At 47.8% G+C, this 17,017-nt stretch overlaps 1 protein-coding gene across 1 annotated transcript; it reads left to right on the top strand.

Annotated features, from left to right (window-relative positions):
• The first annotated feature begins 15,448 nt into the window (after positions 1-15,448).
• Positions 15,449-16,414, top strand: LOC146752519 (olfactory receptor 14C36-like). The gene has a single exon (XM_085531753.1). The coding sequence runs from the start codon at positions 15,449-15,451 to the stop codon at positions 16,412-16,414; it is 966 nt and encodes a 321-aa protein (XP_085387879.1).
• Positions 16,415-17,017: the final 603 nt, after the last annotated feature.

The following is a 17,017-nucleotide window of genomic DNA, read 5'->3' as shown; positions in this document are numbered from 1 at the left end:
AAGAAGTTAGAGGAGCAGAGAAAGTTAGGAGAGAGGAAAAAGAAGGAGGGTTACCTGGAGGAAATAACACAAGCATCAGGGTCAGGGTCAGAGTCAGAAGAGGAGCCAAAAGCTAGTTTTTCTTTACGAGAATTTCTCAAGTCCAAACTTATAGATGGGGCAGCCTCATCAACACAGTTCCCACCATCAACACCTGGGACTCTTGATAGAGCAAAAGGTGAGCAAAGTATAACGACCATTATTGATCGATCTTTTAAACTGAGTGAAATTCGAGATCTAAGAAAGGATTACACACGTCAGCCAAAAGAAAATATGGTCACTTGGTTACTTTGCTGCTGGGACAATGGTGCCAACAGTGCGTGGCTCGATGGCAGTGAAGCTCGCCAACTGGGTAGCATTTCCAGGGACTCTCGTGTGGACAGAGGTATTGGCACATGCCAAAATCGGTCCTACACCCTCTGGAAGCGGATGTTGATAGCGGTAAGAGATAGATTCCCCTTTAAACGGGACTTGGAGCCTGAGAGAAAGAAATGGACTGATATTGAAAAAGGTATCCAATTTTTGAGAGAAAGTGCTCTGGTGGAAATGCTATACAGCCGCGAGTTCAATCGTAATGATCCAGACCAATTACATGATCCTGAAGCAGTCCGCGTTCCACGACAAATGTGGCGTGACTTTACAAAAGCAGCTCCAGAAAAGCATGCCAGTGCACTTGCATTAGTATATGGCAAAGGGGACAGGAAACCCTTTGTGAATGAACTAATTGGCAGACTTCGGGAACTTGAATTATTTATAAGCGCCACAGAAGTTAATCTGTATACTTCAGCCATTGTCAAAATTGTGGAAAGGTTAAACGAAGTGGAGGGAACACAAAATGATATTATTGACAAATTGGCTAATGTGCCTGATGTAGATGAATCCACGGTGGTACAAGATGATGGAAACCAGGATTTCCACAATCACCTATTGAGGAAGCTAAGCAACATGAGTTCCTCTCGACCTGTATAATCGAAAATCTCAACCATAAAAAAGAGACGTCCTCGTATTCAAGCAAATGACGATGATAAGTCACCTCGAATCAACGATGAGACTACACGTCTTGCCTTGTTGCTTTTCCTCTGTAGTCATGGGGAGGACATGAAGAAGTGGTGTAATTCATCCACCTCTGCACTTCAGGCACGAGTGAAAGAATTACAAGGTGAAACAACTACCAAGGTGAACTCTTCCAAGAAGGGGAGAGTTCCAGTTGCTGCAAGTCAACGAGGTAAACAATAGAGGGGCGCTGCCCCCAGCCAGGGGAGGGAAAGGGACAATAGAGTATATTGATTGGACTGTGTGGATTAAGTGGCCTGGCACATCTCAACCACAGAAATATAAAGCCTTGGTGGACACTGGTGCACAATGCCCCTTAATGCCCTCAAGTCACCAAGGGACACAACCAATATATATCCATGGAGTGACTGGGGGTTCCCAAGAATTGACTATGTTGGAGGCCGAAATAAGCCTCACGGGTAAAAATTGGCAGAGACACCCTATTGTGACTGGTCCAGAGGCTCCATGTATACTGGGAATCGATTACCTTAGGATGGGATATTTTAAGGATCCCAAGGGGTGTCGATGGGCCTTTGGGATAGCTGCTGTTAACACAAATGGTGTTAAGCAGCTGTCAGCTTTACCTGGTCTGTCAGATGATCCTTCTGCTGTGGGGTTGCTCCAGGTAAAAGACCAAGAGGTACCAATTGCCACCAAAGTGGTTCACAGACGGCAGTACCGCACCAATAGGGACTCATTGCTCCCCATTCACAAGCTAATTCGCCAATTAGAGAATCAGGGAGTGATTAGCAAAACTCACTTGCCTTTTAACAGCCCCATATGGCCAGTGCGTAAAACCAGTGGAGAATGGAGGCTAACGGTAGATTACCGTGGCCTGAATGAAATCACACCTCCATTAAGTGCTGCTGTACCAGACATGCTAGAACTCCAGTATGAGCTGGAGTCAAAAGAAGCTAGGTGGTATGCCACCATTGATATTGCTAATGCCTTCTTTTCCATCCCATTGGCTGCAAAATGTAGGCCACAGTTTGCTTTTACCTGGAGAGGTATTCAGTACACCTGGAACCGTTTACCTCAAGGGTGGAAGCACAGCCCAACAATTTGCCATGGATTAATCCAAGCTGTTTTTGGAACAGGGTAATGCTCCTGAACACTTGCAGTATATTGATGACATTGTAGTGTGGGGCCATACAGCAGCAGAGGTTTCCAAGAAAGAGAAACAGATAATCCAAATTCTTTTGCAAGCTGGTTTTGCCATTAAGCGCAGCAAGGTGAAGGGGCCTGCCCAGGAAGTCCAGTTCTTAGGTATAAAATGGCAAGATGGACGTCGTCACATCCCAGCAGATGTGATTGACAAAATCACTGCTATGTCTCCGCCCACCAACAAGACAGAGACCCAATCTTTTCTGGGAGTAGTGGGCTTTTGGAGAATGCATGTCCCAAACTACAGCCACATAGTGAGCCCCCTCTATCAGGTAACACAGAAGAAGAATAATTTCTCATGGGGTCCTGAGCAGCAGCAGGCTTTTGAGCAGATAAAACAAGAAATAGCCCGTGCCGTGGCCTTGGGGCCAGTATGGACGGGACAGGATGTGAAGAACATCCTCTACACTGCTGCTGGAGAGAAAGGTCCCACCTGGAGTTTGTGGCAAAGAGCCTCAGGAGAGACCCGAGGCCGACCCCTAGGATTCTGGAGTCGAGCATATAAAGGGTCTGAGGAGCGCTACACTCCGACTGAGAAGGAGATCTTAGCCGTGTATGAGGGGGTTCGGGCTGCTTCTGAAGTAGTTGGGACAGAGGTTCAGCTTCTTCTAGCACCTCGCTTGCCAGTAATAAACTGGATGTTTAAAGGACAGGTTCCCTCCACCCATCATGCTACTGATGCCACTTGGAGTAAGTGGATTTCATTAATTACTCAACGAGCTCGAATGGGAAAACTCAGCCGTCCTGGAATTCTAGAAGTGATCATGGACTGGCCTGAGAGTAAAAAAATTGAAACACCACCTACAGAAGAGGTATCACGTGCTAAAGAGGCACCACCATTCAATGAGCTACCAGAAAATGAAAAGAAATTTGCCCTATTCACAGACGGATCATGTCGTATTGTAGGGAAGCATCGCAGATGGAAAGCTGCTGTATGGAGCCCCACACGACAAGTTGCAGAGGCCACTGAAGGTAAAGGAGAATCAAGTCAATTCGCAGAGGTAAAGGCAGTTCAGCTGGCTTTAGATGTGGCTGAACGGGAGAGGTGGCCAATGCTTCATCTTTATACTGATTCATGGATGGTGGCAAATGCCTTATGGGGGTGGTTGCAACAGTGGGAGGATGATAATTGGCAACGAAAGGGTAAACCTGTTTGGGCTGCTGAACTGTGGAAAGACATTGCTGCCCGAATAAGGAACATTGTTGTAAAGGTGCGCCATGTAGATGCTCATGTGCCTAAAAGTAAGGCTACTGAAGAACATAAAAATAACCATCAGGTTGATCGAGCTGCCAAAATTGAGGTGGCTCAAATTGACTTGGACTGGCAGAACAAGGGTGAATTATTCCTAGCTCGGTGGGCCCATGAGACTTCCGGTCATCAAGGAAGGGATGCAACATATAAGTGGGCCAGAGACCGAGGGGTGGACTTAACCATGGATGCTATTGCGCAGATGTCATGGTTTTGTAATTTTGTAATTTTGCTATCAGTATTCCACATCATAACATCATGTCAAGTATGGATACTTCTGTTGAATGTGCAGTCCACAAAAGAAGACTACATATCCCAGAGAACAACAGGAGTAACAATAAGTCACGGGACCAGGACTCTATATAATCTCGTTCCCAGGCTGGAGTGCCCTCCTTCTTCTCTCGAACTTCTCGGAGAGTGGGAAGCGTTCCAGCCGTGTCGCCTAGAGTTCACAGTAGGCCTCTCGGTTTTCGGAGACTCTCTCTCTCTGTTTCGTTCGATTTTGTTAGCCTTAATTATATTATATTGTGTTATCTTGTATTTCGATATCATATTTAGTAAAATAAGTTTTTCCTCCTTAGATTGTCACTGTTTTATCCCACTCCCCTTTTCCCCCTCCTTTCCGGGCCCCGGGGGGGGGGCGTGGGGTGGCTTCCCCTGTCACGGGCATAGGTAAATCTAAGTAACCCGTGACAGATTTTTTGGTGGAGAATGCGGGCATAGAGCTTTTTAGCTTTTAGAACAACTCTCTCTTTGCTCTTAAAGAGCTTCGTTACGGGAGTGTTCGGAGTGTTATCTTTCCGTAGCTGCTCACGGAGAACGTGACCTTGAAATACCAGACAAATTGTCAACATTAAGGGCTGCTGCACATTCTCAGCATTGCTATCTAACTTTTGTGTAGAAAACAAAGGGATTTCTTTCTCCCTTAGAGCAAAGCTTGCTAGCTCTGACTTTTACAGAGCCTGCCAGCTATGAATCCACTCTTCATCCCAGTTGCTCTGTTTAAGGGATTGAAAGCAATTATGATCTTCTTAAAGTATTGGTCAACTATTAACACCATAATTTGGTGTTGTGGAATTGTGCAGATATATAGCCTAATAAGGTGGATACTGATGGAGACACCTGCCTGGTACTTTTACGAGATGTGGTATGGTCAGAATTTTGGCATCTACACCTCAGATGCAATTGTGAATCTTACTAACACTTGCATCCCAGATGGAACAGGCAATTTTACAAATACTTGCATCCCAGATGGAACAGGCAATTTTACAAACACCACCATGTTTAATTCATTGTACAGGCTAAAAAAACCCTTTTTATTTAGGTTGTACTCTCAGATTTCCACACGCTTTTCAATAACTGAGATAGGGTTCATACTTGCATTCATGTTATCACTATCAATGCATGCATATATGTTCCTATGCATTCGTTCTATGCGGAAGTCTCCTCCAGAACCAGAGAATGATGACTGGCAGGGAATATGGAAAGGTTTAGGAAAAGTCTTAGAAGCATGGGGACCCGCAGTGTCATGGGATTTCACTCTTGAACACCTAAGGGACCCTAAGAAATTAAGTGAGTATTTGGGTCAGAGATCTAAGGAGGTAAACCTTATGTGGGGTTTGGCTTATGCATACCGTGCTTTGTATCATACTATTCTGGAGAGAGAGAGTTTCCGATCTGAGATTCAAGCCCAAGTTAATTCTGATCAGTCACAGGAGGCATCAGTAGCAATATCAGTTGCCCCTGTGGAAGGCAAGAAATGGAAACGGGTGTCCACGCGTCTAGAACGAAAAGAAGGAGAAGCACAGGGGGGGGCAGCAGAAGACCCAGGTGCCGGGCATGGAGCAGTACCGAAAAAAGCAAAGGCAAAAACCAAGAGGCATGAAGAAGAGACTGATGATGAGGAGGAAATCACCTATTGTCGACCTCTGAAGCTGACTGAAATCCAAGGCTCAAGAAAGGAGTTCACACGGCGTCAAGATGAAGGTATCCTTGCTTGGTTGCTTCGCTGCTGGGACAACGGGGCCAACAGCTTGTCTCTAGATGGTAATGAAGCTCGCCAACTAGGAAGCATTGCCCAAGATGCAGGTATCGACAGAGGGATTAGCAGATGTTCGGATGGAGCTGCTACTCTCTGGTTGCGGCTGTTAGAAGCCGTGAGAGAAAGGTACCCCTATAAGGATGCTTTGAAGCCTAAATTTGATAGTTGGAATACCGTCCAAAAAGGTATTCAGCGCCTGAGGGAATTGGCCATGGCGAAAATGTTGTACAGCCCTGATCCAAGCGAACTTGACCCTGAGAGAGTGAGGGCCGATCCTGACATGTGGCAGAAAATCACAAGTACAGCACCAGAGAGAATTGCACAGTCATTGGTATCAGGATCTAAAGGATTCGTGGACAGATGGCCCCGAGTTGTTGAGCTGATTATAATGCTTCAAACCATCGATCAGCAGCTCCCCCAACTGCATGCCGCAGTTTCTGCCATCTCACGGCTAGAAAACCGAGTAGATGAAATGTGCAAGAAATTGTTTCCATCAACTAATTGTAATGATCCCGTAATAGTATCAGAAACAACTGATGAAGGTCAATCCTCGTACGGGCCACCAGGTCTAATGAAGGATCTGATCAAACTAGTCCAGTCCTACTCCCCACCTGCATCATCAAAAGTCTCAGCTGTTAAACGCACACGCTTCCCAGCTCGAGCAAAGAACAACAGTACGATTGCACCGCGTGTTTCCATGTGGCGCTACCTACGTGACCGTGGAGAAGACATGAGGAAGTGGCATGATCAGCCCACGTCTGCACTACGAGCACGGGTGAAAGAACTACTAGACATACCAACCACCAGTGGAGTTGCTCCAGTCATCACAGGTCACCAATAGAGGGGCCCTGCCCTCAGTCAGGGGAGGGAAAGGGATAATAGAGTTTATTGGACTGTGTGGATTCGATGGCCTGGCACATCAGAACCACAGGAATATAAGGCGCTGGTGGATACCGGTGCACAGTGCACCCTAATGCCCTCCAGTCATGAAGGGACAGAATCAATCCATATTTCTGGAGTGACTGGGGGCTCTCAAGAATTGACTGTGCTGGAGGCTGAAATAAGCCTCACTGGCAAAGACTGGCAAAAACATCCTATTGTGACTGGCCCAGGGGCTCCATGTATACTGGGTATTGATTACCTCAGAAGGGGGCATTTCAAGGATCCTAAGGGGTATCGATGGGCCTTTGGGATAGCTGCTGTAGACATGGACAACATTAAGCAGCTGTCTGTTTTGCCTGGCCTGTCAGAGGACCCGTCTGTTGTGGGGCTGCTACGAGTAAAAGAGCAGCAGGTACCGATTGCTACAAAGACAGTGCACAGACGGCAGTATCGCACCAACAGGGATTCCTTGCTCCCCATTCATGATTTGATTCGCCAGTTGGAGAATCAGGGAGTGATCAGTAAAACTCACTCACCTTTTAACAGCCCCATATGGCCAGTGCGTAAAGCCAGTGGAGAATGGAGGCTGACAGTAGACTACCGTGGCCTGAATGAGGTCACACCCCCATTGAGCGCTGCTGTGCCGGACATGTTGGAACTCCAGTACGAGCTGGAGTCAAAAGCAGCCAAATGGTATGCCACCATTGACATTGCCAATGCCTTCTTTTCTATTCCTTTGGCCGCAGAATGCAAGCCACAGTTTGCCTTCACCTGGAGGGGCATTCAGTATACTTGGAACCGTTTGCCCCAGGGGTGGAAACACAGCCCAACCATTTGCCATGGGTTGGTTCAAACTGTACTGGAACAGGGTGGTGCTCCTGAACACCTGCAGTACATTGATGACATTGTTGTGTGGGGTGATACAGCAGAAGAAGTTTTCACAAAAGGAGAGCAGATAATCCGGATTCTTCTACAAGCTGGCTTTGCTATTAAGCGAAGCAAAGTAAAAGGACCTGCCCAGGAAATTCAGTTCTTAGGTATAAAGTGGCAGGATGGACGTCGTCACATCCCAGCAGATGTGATCGACAAAATCACTGCCATGTCTCCACCAACTAGCAAGAAAGAGACACAATCTTTCCTGGGTGCAGTGGGCTTTTGGAGGATGCACATTCCAAACTACAGCCTCATTGTAAGCCCCCTTTATCAGGTAACGCGGAAGAAGAATGATTTTGCATGGGGCCCTGAGCAGCAGCAGGCTTTTGAACAGATTAAACAAGAGATAGCCCGTGCTGTAGCCCTGGGGCCAGTACGGACTGGACAGGATGTAAAGAACATCCTCTATACTGCTGCTGGAGAGAAAGGCCCCACTTGGAGTTTGTGGCAAAGAGCCTCAGGAGAGACCCGAGGCCGACCCCTGGGATTCTGGAGTCGATCATATAAGGGGTCTGAAGAGTGCTACACTCCAACTGAGAAGGAGATCTTAGCCGCGTATGAGGGGGTTCGGGCTGCTTCCGAAGTAGTCGGGACTGAAACACAGCTCCTTTTGGCACCTCGACTGCCAGTGCTGAACTGGATGTTCAAAGGACAGGTTCCCTCCACCCATCATGCTACCGATGTCACCTGGAGCAAGTGGATTACGCTGATTACACAGCGAGCGCGAATGGGAAACCTCAATCGTCCAGGAATCCTAGAGGTAATCATGGACTGGCCTGAAGATAAAAAGTTTGGAACATCACCAGCAGAAGAGGTATCACGTGCTAAAGAGGCCCCACCATACAACGAATTACCAGAAAATGAAAAGAAATATGCCCTATTCACTGACGGATCATGTCGCATTGTAGGGAAGCATCGCAAATGGAAAGCTGCTGTGTGGAGCCCCACACGACAGGTTGCAGAGGCCACTGAAGGTAAGGGAGAATCAAGTCAGTTTGCAGAGGTAAAAGCTGTCCAGCTGGCCTTAGATGTTGCTGAACGGGAGAGGTGGCCAATGCTGTATCTTTATACTGACTCATGGATGGTGGCAAATGCCTTATGGGGGTGGTTACAGCGGTGGGAACAAAATAACTGGCAACGGAGGGGAAAATCTGTTTGGGCCGCTGAACTATGGAAGGACATTGCTTCCCGAACAAAGAATATGGTTGTAAAGGTGCGTCATGTGGATGCACATGTGCCCAAAAGTCGGGCTACTGAAGAACAACAAAACAACCATCAGGTAGATAAAGCTGCCAAAATTGAGGTGGCTCAAATTGACTTGGACTGGCAGAATAAGGGTGAATTATTTCTAGCTCGATGGGCTCATGAGACCTCAGGCCATCAAGGAAGAGACGCAACATATAAGTGGGCCAGAGACCGAGGGGTGGACTTAACCATGGACGCTATTGCGCAGATTATTCATGATTGTGAAACATGTGCCATAATTAAACAAGCCAGAAGGATGAAACCTCTCTGGGAGGAAGGGCGATGGCAAAAGTATAAATATGGGGAGGCGTGGCAGGTTGATTATATCACCTTGCCACGATCTCGCAGTGGTAAGTGTTATGTACTCACTATGGTAGAGGCAACCACTGGGTGGCTTGAAACATACGCAGTACCCCATGCAACTGCTCGAAACACCATATTAGGTCTTGAGAAACAAGTCTTGTGGCGACATGGCACCCCAGAAAGAATTGAATCTGATAATGGGACACATTTCAAAAATTCTCTTATAAATACTTGGGCCAAAGATCATGGCATTGAGTGGATTTATCATATTCCCTACCATGCACCAGCTTCTGGTAAAATTGAACGATATAATGGGTTGTTGAAAACTATGTTGAAAGCAATGGGTGGTGGAACATTTAAACACTGGGAGAAGAATCTGGCAGAAGCCACTTGGTTGGTCAATACTAGAGGATCTGTCAATCGTGATGGTCCTAGTCAATCTAGCCCCCTACACACTGTAGAAGGAGATAAGGTCCCTGTTATACATGTAAAGAACATGTTGGGAAAAGCTGTTTGGGTCCTTCCAGCTTCTGGAAAGGGCAAACCTATCCGTGGAACTGTCTTTGCCCAGGGACCTGGGTGCACTTGGTGGGTAATGCAGAAGGATGGGGATGTTCAGTGTGTGCCACAAGGGAATTTGATGCTGGGGGAGTGCAGTCAATAATTTTATGTATCTATATATATATATATATGTTTGCATGTGTAGTGTATTTTAGTTATTATAGTTGTACATTTAGTTATGTTACATGCAATTCTACTATTTAGCTATCACAATTTTACATACGTGTATATATATGTATATATATGTATATATTAACCATGATGTAATAATGTAGAATAAGGGGTGGAATGTCATGGTTTTGTAATTTTGTAATTTTGCTATCAGTATTCCACATCATAACATCATGTCAAGTATGGATACTTCTGTTGAATGTGCAGTCCACAAAAGAAGACTACATATCCCAGAGAACAACAGGAGTAACAATAAGTCACGGGACCAGGACTCTATATAATCTCGTTCCCAGGCTGGAGTGCCCTCCTTCTTCTCTCGAACTTCTCGGAGAGTGGGAAGCGTTCCAGCCGTGTCGCCTAGAGTTCACAGTAGGCCTCTCGGTTTTCGGAGACTCTCTCTCTCTGTTTCGTTCGATTTTGTTAGCCTTAATTATATTATATTGTGTTATCTTGTATTTCGATATCATATTTAGTAAAATAAGTTTTTCCTCCTTAGATTGTCACTGTTTTATCCCACTCCCCTTTTCCCCCTCCTTTCCGGGCCCCGGGGGGGGGGCGTGGGGTGGCTTCCCCTGTCACGGGCATAGGTAAATCTAAGTAACCCGTGACAGCAGATTATTCATGACTGTGAAACATGCGCCATAATTAAACAAGCCAGAAGGATGAAACCTCTCTGGGAGGAAAGGCGGTGGCAAAGGTATAAATATGGGGAGGCGTGGCAGGTTGATTATATCACCTTGCCACGATCTCGCAATGGTAAGCGTTATGTACTCACCATGGTGGAGGCAACCACTGGGTGGCTTGAAACATACGCAGTACCCCATGCTACCGCCCGAAACACCATATTAGGGTTGGAAAAGCAAATCCTGTGGCGGCATGGCACTCCTGAAAGAATTGCATCAGATAATAGGACCCATTTTAAAAATTCCCTTGTAACCACTTGGGCTAAAAATCATGGCATTGAGTGGATTTACCATATTCCCTATCATGCACCGGCTTCTGGTAAGACTGAACGATTCAATGGGTTGTTGAAAACTATGTTGAAAGCAATGGGTGGTGGAACGTATAAAAATTGGGAGAACCATTTAGCAGAAGCTACCTGGTTGGTCAACAGTCGAGGATCTAGTAATTGTAATGGTCCTAACCAATCCAGCTCCCTACGTACCGTGGAGGGAGATTAGGTTCCTGTAGTACACATAAAGAGTGTGTTGGGGAAAACAGTTTGGGTCCTTCCAGCGTCTGGAAAGGGAAAACCTCTCCGGGGTACAGTCTTTGCCCAGGAACCTGGGTGCACGTGGTGGGTGATGGACAAAAATGGGAATGTCCAATGTGTACCACAAGGGAATTTGATGTTGGGGAGTGCAGCCAATGATTTCTTGTAGATATATAGGTAGAGTCTCAGAAAATATTTGACGAATGTCCAATTAGGTACAGGGCTTAAGATAGAGTGGATTAATGTTAAGGAAACACTTTTTCTCTATATACCTTAATTAGGCATTCTGTAAGCAAGTTTTCCATCTGGACTCTATATCGTGCACTGGCCATGCATGTGTAGAGTACACATGGAAAGAAGTATAAGTCAAAAGGAAATCTGCTGTGGTGGCTGGGAAAGGATGAGTGCACCTTGATGTGGGGGACGCCCTACTAGCACTGCCATTCTCCTCCATCACTGACATGTTTTCCTTTTTCTGGCAGTTTTGCCATTTTTCTCAAAATTAATAAAGAGTAGGTTAGGTTACAGAGTTTTGTTCCCAACATAGGGATTTGTATGGAATAAATATAAATTGTTGAGACAATAAGGTTCCTGATTATTCACAACTATACGTATGAGTGTGTATGTATGTATAAACATAATGTAATGATGTAGAATAAGGGGTGGAATGTCATGGTTTAATAATTTTGTAATTTTGCTATCAGTATTCCACATCATAACATCATATAAAGCATGAATAATTTTACTGAATCTGCAACTTACAGAAGAAGACTACATCTCCCAGAGAACAACACGATAGGTCACGGGACCTGTACTCTATATTAACTCCGTTGCAGACTAGACTGATCTCTCTTTCGAGTTCTGGCGTTCAGGGGAGTGTGTGGGAGCCTTCACCGTCTCGCCTAAATTTCACAGTAGGCCTCTCGGTTACGGGACTCATTCTCTCTCCTATTTTGTCTGATTCGTTATCTCAATTTTCAATTATATTACATTATATTGTGTTATCCGGTATTTCGATATAGTATTTAGTAAATAAGTGTGCCTCCCTAGATCGTTGCCGCTGTTTTCTTTTCCTAATTAACTTTTTCCTTTTGGCCTAGGGCCCCCGCGGGGCCCACGGCCCCCTGTCACAGGCTCAAGTGGATTTTTTCGTTCAAAACGTGACAATAAGGTGCTGACTACCCCCAGTAAATGCCATTTTGCCATCTATCATTCTGAGTTATAGTGGCTTTGGTCCTGGCGTGGAGCAACACTAGACTTTAGGGCAGAGTGTGGTTGAACCATGGAAGCACGCGACAACACCCGGCCCAAGGCAGTCTGACCACTGGGAAGTGGAAGATGCAGTGTGACCTGCTTTTCCTCTGCCCTCCAAAGCCAGTTGCCATCTGGGATGCGGTGGCCACCTATGTATGAGAGCAGCTGCTGGTGCACAAGGTGTGCTGGCTGTCGGGTTCCTCCTCTCTCTGTCCAGGTCAGCCTACAGTTCCTCTGAGTCTTCCCCTGCACGCACAACAGGAGACTCAGCCCACATTTCCCTGCTGTGCATCCCATGGGCTTCCTGCAAATGCAGGAATGCTTGTGCTAGGCAGGGTTGCAGCTCAGGCTGAGCCCAGCCTCAGGAAGCCTCTGGGTTCCATCAGACTGCTTCCGCCCTGGCTGCTGTGCTGCATTTGGGAGGTCAAGGGGAAGGAGGAGGCTGCACGGCTCCTTCCCAAAGCCTCTCCGCTGCCCTGCCTTGTGCCTCGGAACAGCAGGTGGGGGCTCCTGAGCTCTGTCCCTGCACAGGACCAACTCCAGCTCTTCCTGCAGCCAGCCCGTAACCCTGTAGCCCGTGCTTTTTCTTCCACCTGCAGGGTGTCTGGACTCCCACCTTGGGCTCATTTGACACCATCTCTGAAGACATCAGGACTGACGATGGGACAATGACTCTGTGAAGGCCCGCGTTTCAGCTCGCCAGGAACCGCAGAGCCATGCACCACCTCCAGTCTGAGAAGTAATCCCTGCCAGGTAGGAGGGGGATTAAACCCTTGCTGGCTTCATGGGCGGGGCAAAGAAAGCCACCCCTCCCTTCTCAGAACGAGACCTCCCCCCCCAAGGAAAGGTGCCGGCTGGGAGATGGCTGCAAGTATCAGTTCTAGGGAAGCACCTGTGGAAAACTGAATGTAGGATCAACTCCGATCCTCCTATTTTTCAGCCCTTAAGGAGGTGGAGCCCCTGAAATACTGAAAGGTGGCTGCTGCTGCCTCTGTGAGCTGGCAGAGAGGGAAGGCCTGCGTCCAAAACACTGTGACCCTCCTCTCCAGCTGCCTGCAGGACGAGGAGAACGTTGCCTTTGTCCCGAAGGACACTGGAGTGCTCCTCTTTCAAGGTATGAACTTCGAACTGAAATACTATTACAACATCCTTGAGAAGCTCTGTGGGAAGGAGACGTTCAGAAAAGTTGAATTCAAGGTGAGCCATAGGTTTCTCCCTGGTCTGGGCAGCCCTGTCAGCCTTGCTCAGGCCGCACGTGGCCCAACAGGTCCTGGCCAGCTGCTCAGTGCAGGTGCTGTGGTGCTGTCAGCTCCCCCTGCCTTGCGCTCCTCCAGTCCCCAGTGCCTCAGCCATGAACAGGCCGTCCCACAACCTCCCCGTTCCTCCCGCACAAGCCCCTTAGCTGCTGGACATGTTGGTGTCCCAGGTAGCACTGGTGGCCTCCCTGACTCTCCCTGGCCAGCTTGTGCTCCTTCCTATGTGTGTGTGGGCACCTTGAGCCCAGTTCCCATCTCCCAACCTCTTTCCCTTTTGACCTTCCCATTTGTCAGGGGTGGGGGGCCCAAAGGCCTACTGCCTCCCCTTGTCATGGAAATAGATTGATCTAGATAACACCATGAAAACTGTTTAAAAGCCCTGGTACACTTCCAAGAGCACCCCAGGCACCTTGGGCATCACCCAGTTTACGTGTGTGTGAGCAACTGCCTCCCTGCTGAAGGACCGAGGACTCAGAGCAGGAGTTCAAATGCAGGCAACTCCTTGTGCTCATCTGAACTTAACCAGTGGAATCCCAGCTCCTGTGGGTCCATGGGGAGCTGAATCCCATTTCAGCCCTAGGGTTTCCCTCTACAGATGAGAGGGATCCAGCCTCAGCTGGATCACTGCCCTTCACAGGGAAAGTCCAACCCTCCCTGTCCTTGTCTGTGTGCCCTTTTAGTTTCTTTAAACAACCTCTGGAAGGACTCACCGTATGTCTGGAATTTCAAGTACAGTCATGATGCCATTGTCTTTCAGGAGCTGTTGTCCATGAAGACCCAGAGACATCTCATGGGAGACGAGTGGGAAGGATAACAATGACATCCTCAGCTGATGAGCTGGACTAGGCTCATGGGACACAGGGAACTCATAAAAGTGGTGAGCGCTGCAGAGAGACAGCTGCGCCCAGGAGCCACTCTTGTGCACAGCACAGAAGGGCTGGGATACGATCTGCAGTTGATATGAGGATAGAAGTGAAGGGAGAGACAGCTTACAGGATGCTTTGGGAGGGAGCAAGCTAAGAGCTTACTGGAGGAGCATTGATCGCATGCCATGACATGGTAAGTCTCACATCAGGCCATGCAGCTACATTTAATACAGGGATAAATAAGTCTGACACATCCCATAGCAGATCTGTCTTCAGGCACTGCATGTTTCTTGACACTGGAAAAAGCCTTCTGCTCCAGCTGAGGGCTTCTGTGATGCAGCATCAGAGCCCAGCTCTGAGAGCTGCGTTTCCCAGCACGGCTGCAGGCTGTGCAGCCGGGGCTGCAGGCAGGTGCCCAGGGCTGTCCTGCAGAGCAGGGTCCCTGCTGTGCCCCAGGGGCTGTGTGCCGGGTATGGGACTCTGCTGCCTGCCAGACTAAGCACTCAGCCTGCCCAGGGAGCTGCCCAGGGCTCTGCAGGGAGATGTGTGTGGGGAAGAAGCCCCTCGGCAGGGCTTGTGCTGCCACAGCTGCTGCCTGGGGCAGGGGGATCACAGCTCCGCTGCAGAACTGAGTGTCTGTAAGGGTACTTTGCAAGAGGAGAGCCAAGTCAGGGATTTTTCTTTTCATTTTCAGTGGGAAGGGAAGATTGGAGGCAGAAATATAAAAGGGGCTGTCAACTCTGAACACAGCTCTGAGACTCCCCAGTATTTTTCCAATCAGTTAGCTGTTTTGTAAACAGTCACACAAGTTATGCTTTCAGCTTCGTCTACCTAAAAGGATATAATCAGCTTAGGTTATAGTTTCTTTGTTTTCTGCAGACATTAATAGTTCACTTGTATGGCAAACAGGCAGATTTCTCTAAGACAAATTGAAGTGCAGAAAGGCTGGTGTCTAGAAGAGTAGCTGGAGTAAAGAGGAAAATATCCAGAAGGCTTGGGTATGACTAGGAAATGAGAAGAGAGAAAGAGCTCCCTAATTTTCTTCTCCTTAAGGGATGGTGAAGTTCATGGAAATAAATTCAAGTTATGGTGTTAAATGATCATTTTTGAGAGGGAATGGAAAAATTTGTAGCATAGCAGAAGGAGTGTCTCTGAGAATTGTCTGGATTTCTCATTATCTTCTGCACCCTGAACAGGACTCCAAGCCCAGAACAGCAGATGCCCAACAGCAGCTCCATCAACGAGTTCCTCCTCCTGCTGTTGGCAGACACGCAGCAGCTGCAGCTCCTGCACTTCTGGATCTTGCTGGGCATCTACCTGGCTGCCCTCCTGGGCAATGGCCTCATCAGCACAGCCGTAGCCTGCGACCAGCGACTGCACACCTCCATGTACTTCTTCCTCCTCAACCTGGCCCTCCTTGACCTGGGATGCATCTCCACCACTCTTCCCAAGGCCATGGCCAACGCCCTCTGGGACACCAGGGCCATCTCCTACACAGGATGTGTTGCACAGCTCTTTTCCTTTGTCTTCTTCCTCTCAGCAGAGTATTTCCATCTCACCATCATGTCCTATGACCGCTACGTTGCCATCTGCAAGCCCCTGCACTATGGGACCTTGATGGACAGCAGAGCTTGTGCCACCATGGCAGCAGCTGCCTGGGGCACTGGAGCTCTCTATTCCCTGCTGCACACTGCCAGTACGTTTTCAGTGCCTCTCTGCCAAGGCAATGTTGTGAACCAGTTTTTCTGTGAAATCCCCCAGATCCTCAAGCTCTCCTGCTCAGGCTCCTACCACAGGGAAGTTGTGCTTCTCATTTTTAGTGTCAGTTTATACTTTGGGTGCTTTATTTTCATTGTGGTTTCCTATGTGCAGATCTTCATGGCTGTGCTGAGGATGCCCTCTGAGCAGAGACGGTACAAAGCCTTCTCCACGTGCCTCCCTCACCTGGCCGTGGTCTCCGTCTTTCTCAGCACTGCCTTTTTTGCCTACCTGAAGCCTTCCTCTGTCTCCTCCCCATCCATGGACCTGATGTTGGCACTTCTGTACTCAGTGGTGCCTCCAGCAGTGAACCCCCTCATCTACAGCATGAGGAACAGGGAAGCCAAGGATGCAGTGAGGAAAGTGATGACCAAATGTGTTTCAAAACCAGTGAACTGCCCATCTTTTGGAATTCATGGCTTGTAAGGCAGCTTTTTACTGAATCAAGTTCTTTTCTTGTTTATTTTGTGCTATTTTATATGTGTAATTTATTCTTATTCTTTTTTTAAAAATATTGTATTGTTTCTCACTACTAAGTCATTATTGAAACCAATTCCTGTTCACCTTGTACCTTTGTAGTTTAGCCCAGACATGCTGTATATAGTGAAACAGGCTCTCTGTGAACCATAACATAATAAAGGTCATGCAGTGACTCTGTCTGTCAACCTTCTTGTGAGACATTTCAGGAGCTGTCGGGGTCAGATGTTCTCAGAAACCCACAGTACACCTGAAAGCAGACAACTGTTCATCAGCAGCAGTGGCCAGCAGCAGCAGCTGGTTTAAATGTTGGTTGTCAAGTCCCCTCTTTCTCATTCCCTGTGAGACCCTGCACACAACAAATTCTTGGATGTGTGTTATCATGTCAGAAGTTCCCAAGCTTCCTCCCGGGCTTCTTCCAATTTCTACACAGACGTGGTCACTGCCTCCAGGATGGTCTGTGGAGAGGGAAATCTCCACAGATCTCTCATTGGCCAGTGGTAGCTCTGCCCGGCCCCCAGCCTCTCATTGGCAAGTGGCAGCTCTGCCCGG

Source organism: Coturnix japonica, unplaced genomic scaffold (assembly GCF_054131305.1).
Source record: "Coturnix japonica strain WE unplaced genomic scaffold, WE-NBRP24 Scf044, whole genome shotgun sequence".
In the NCBI taxonomy this organism is placed as follows: Eukaryota; Metazoa; Chordata; class Aves; order Galliformes; family Phasianidae; genus Coturnix; species Coturnix japonica.
Note: the sequence above shows the minus strand (reverse complement) of the source record. Positions and strands in the feature narration are given on the sequence as shown.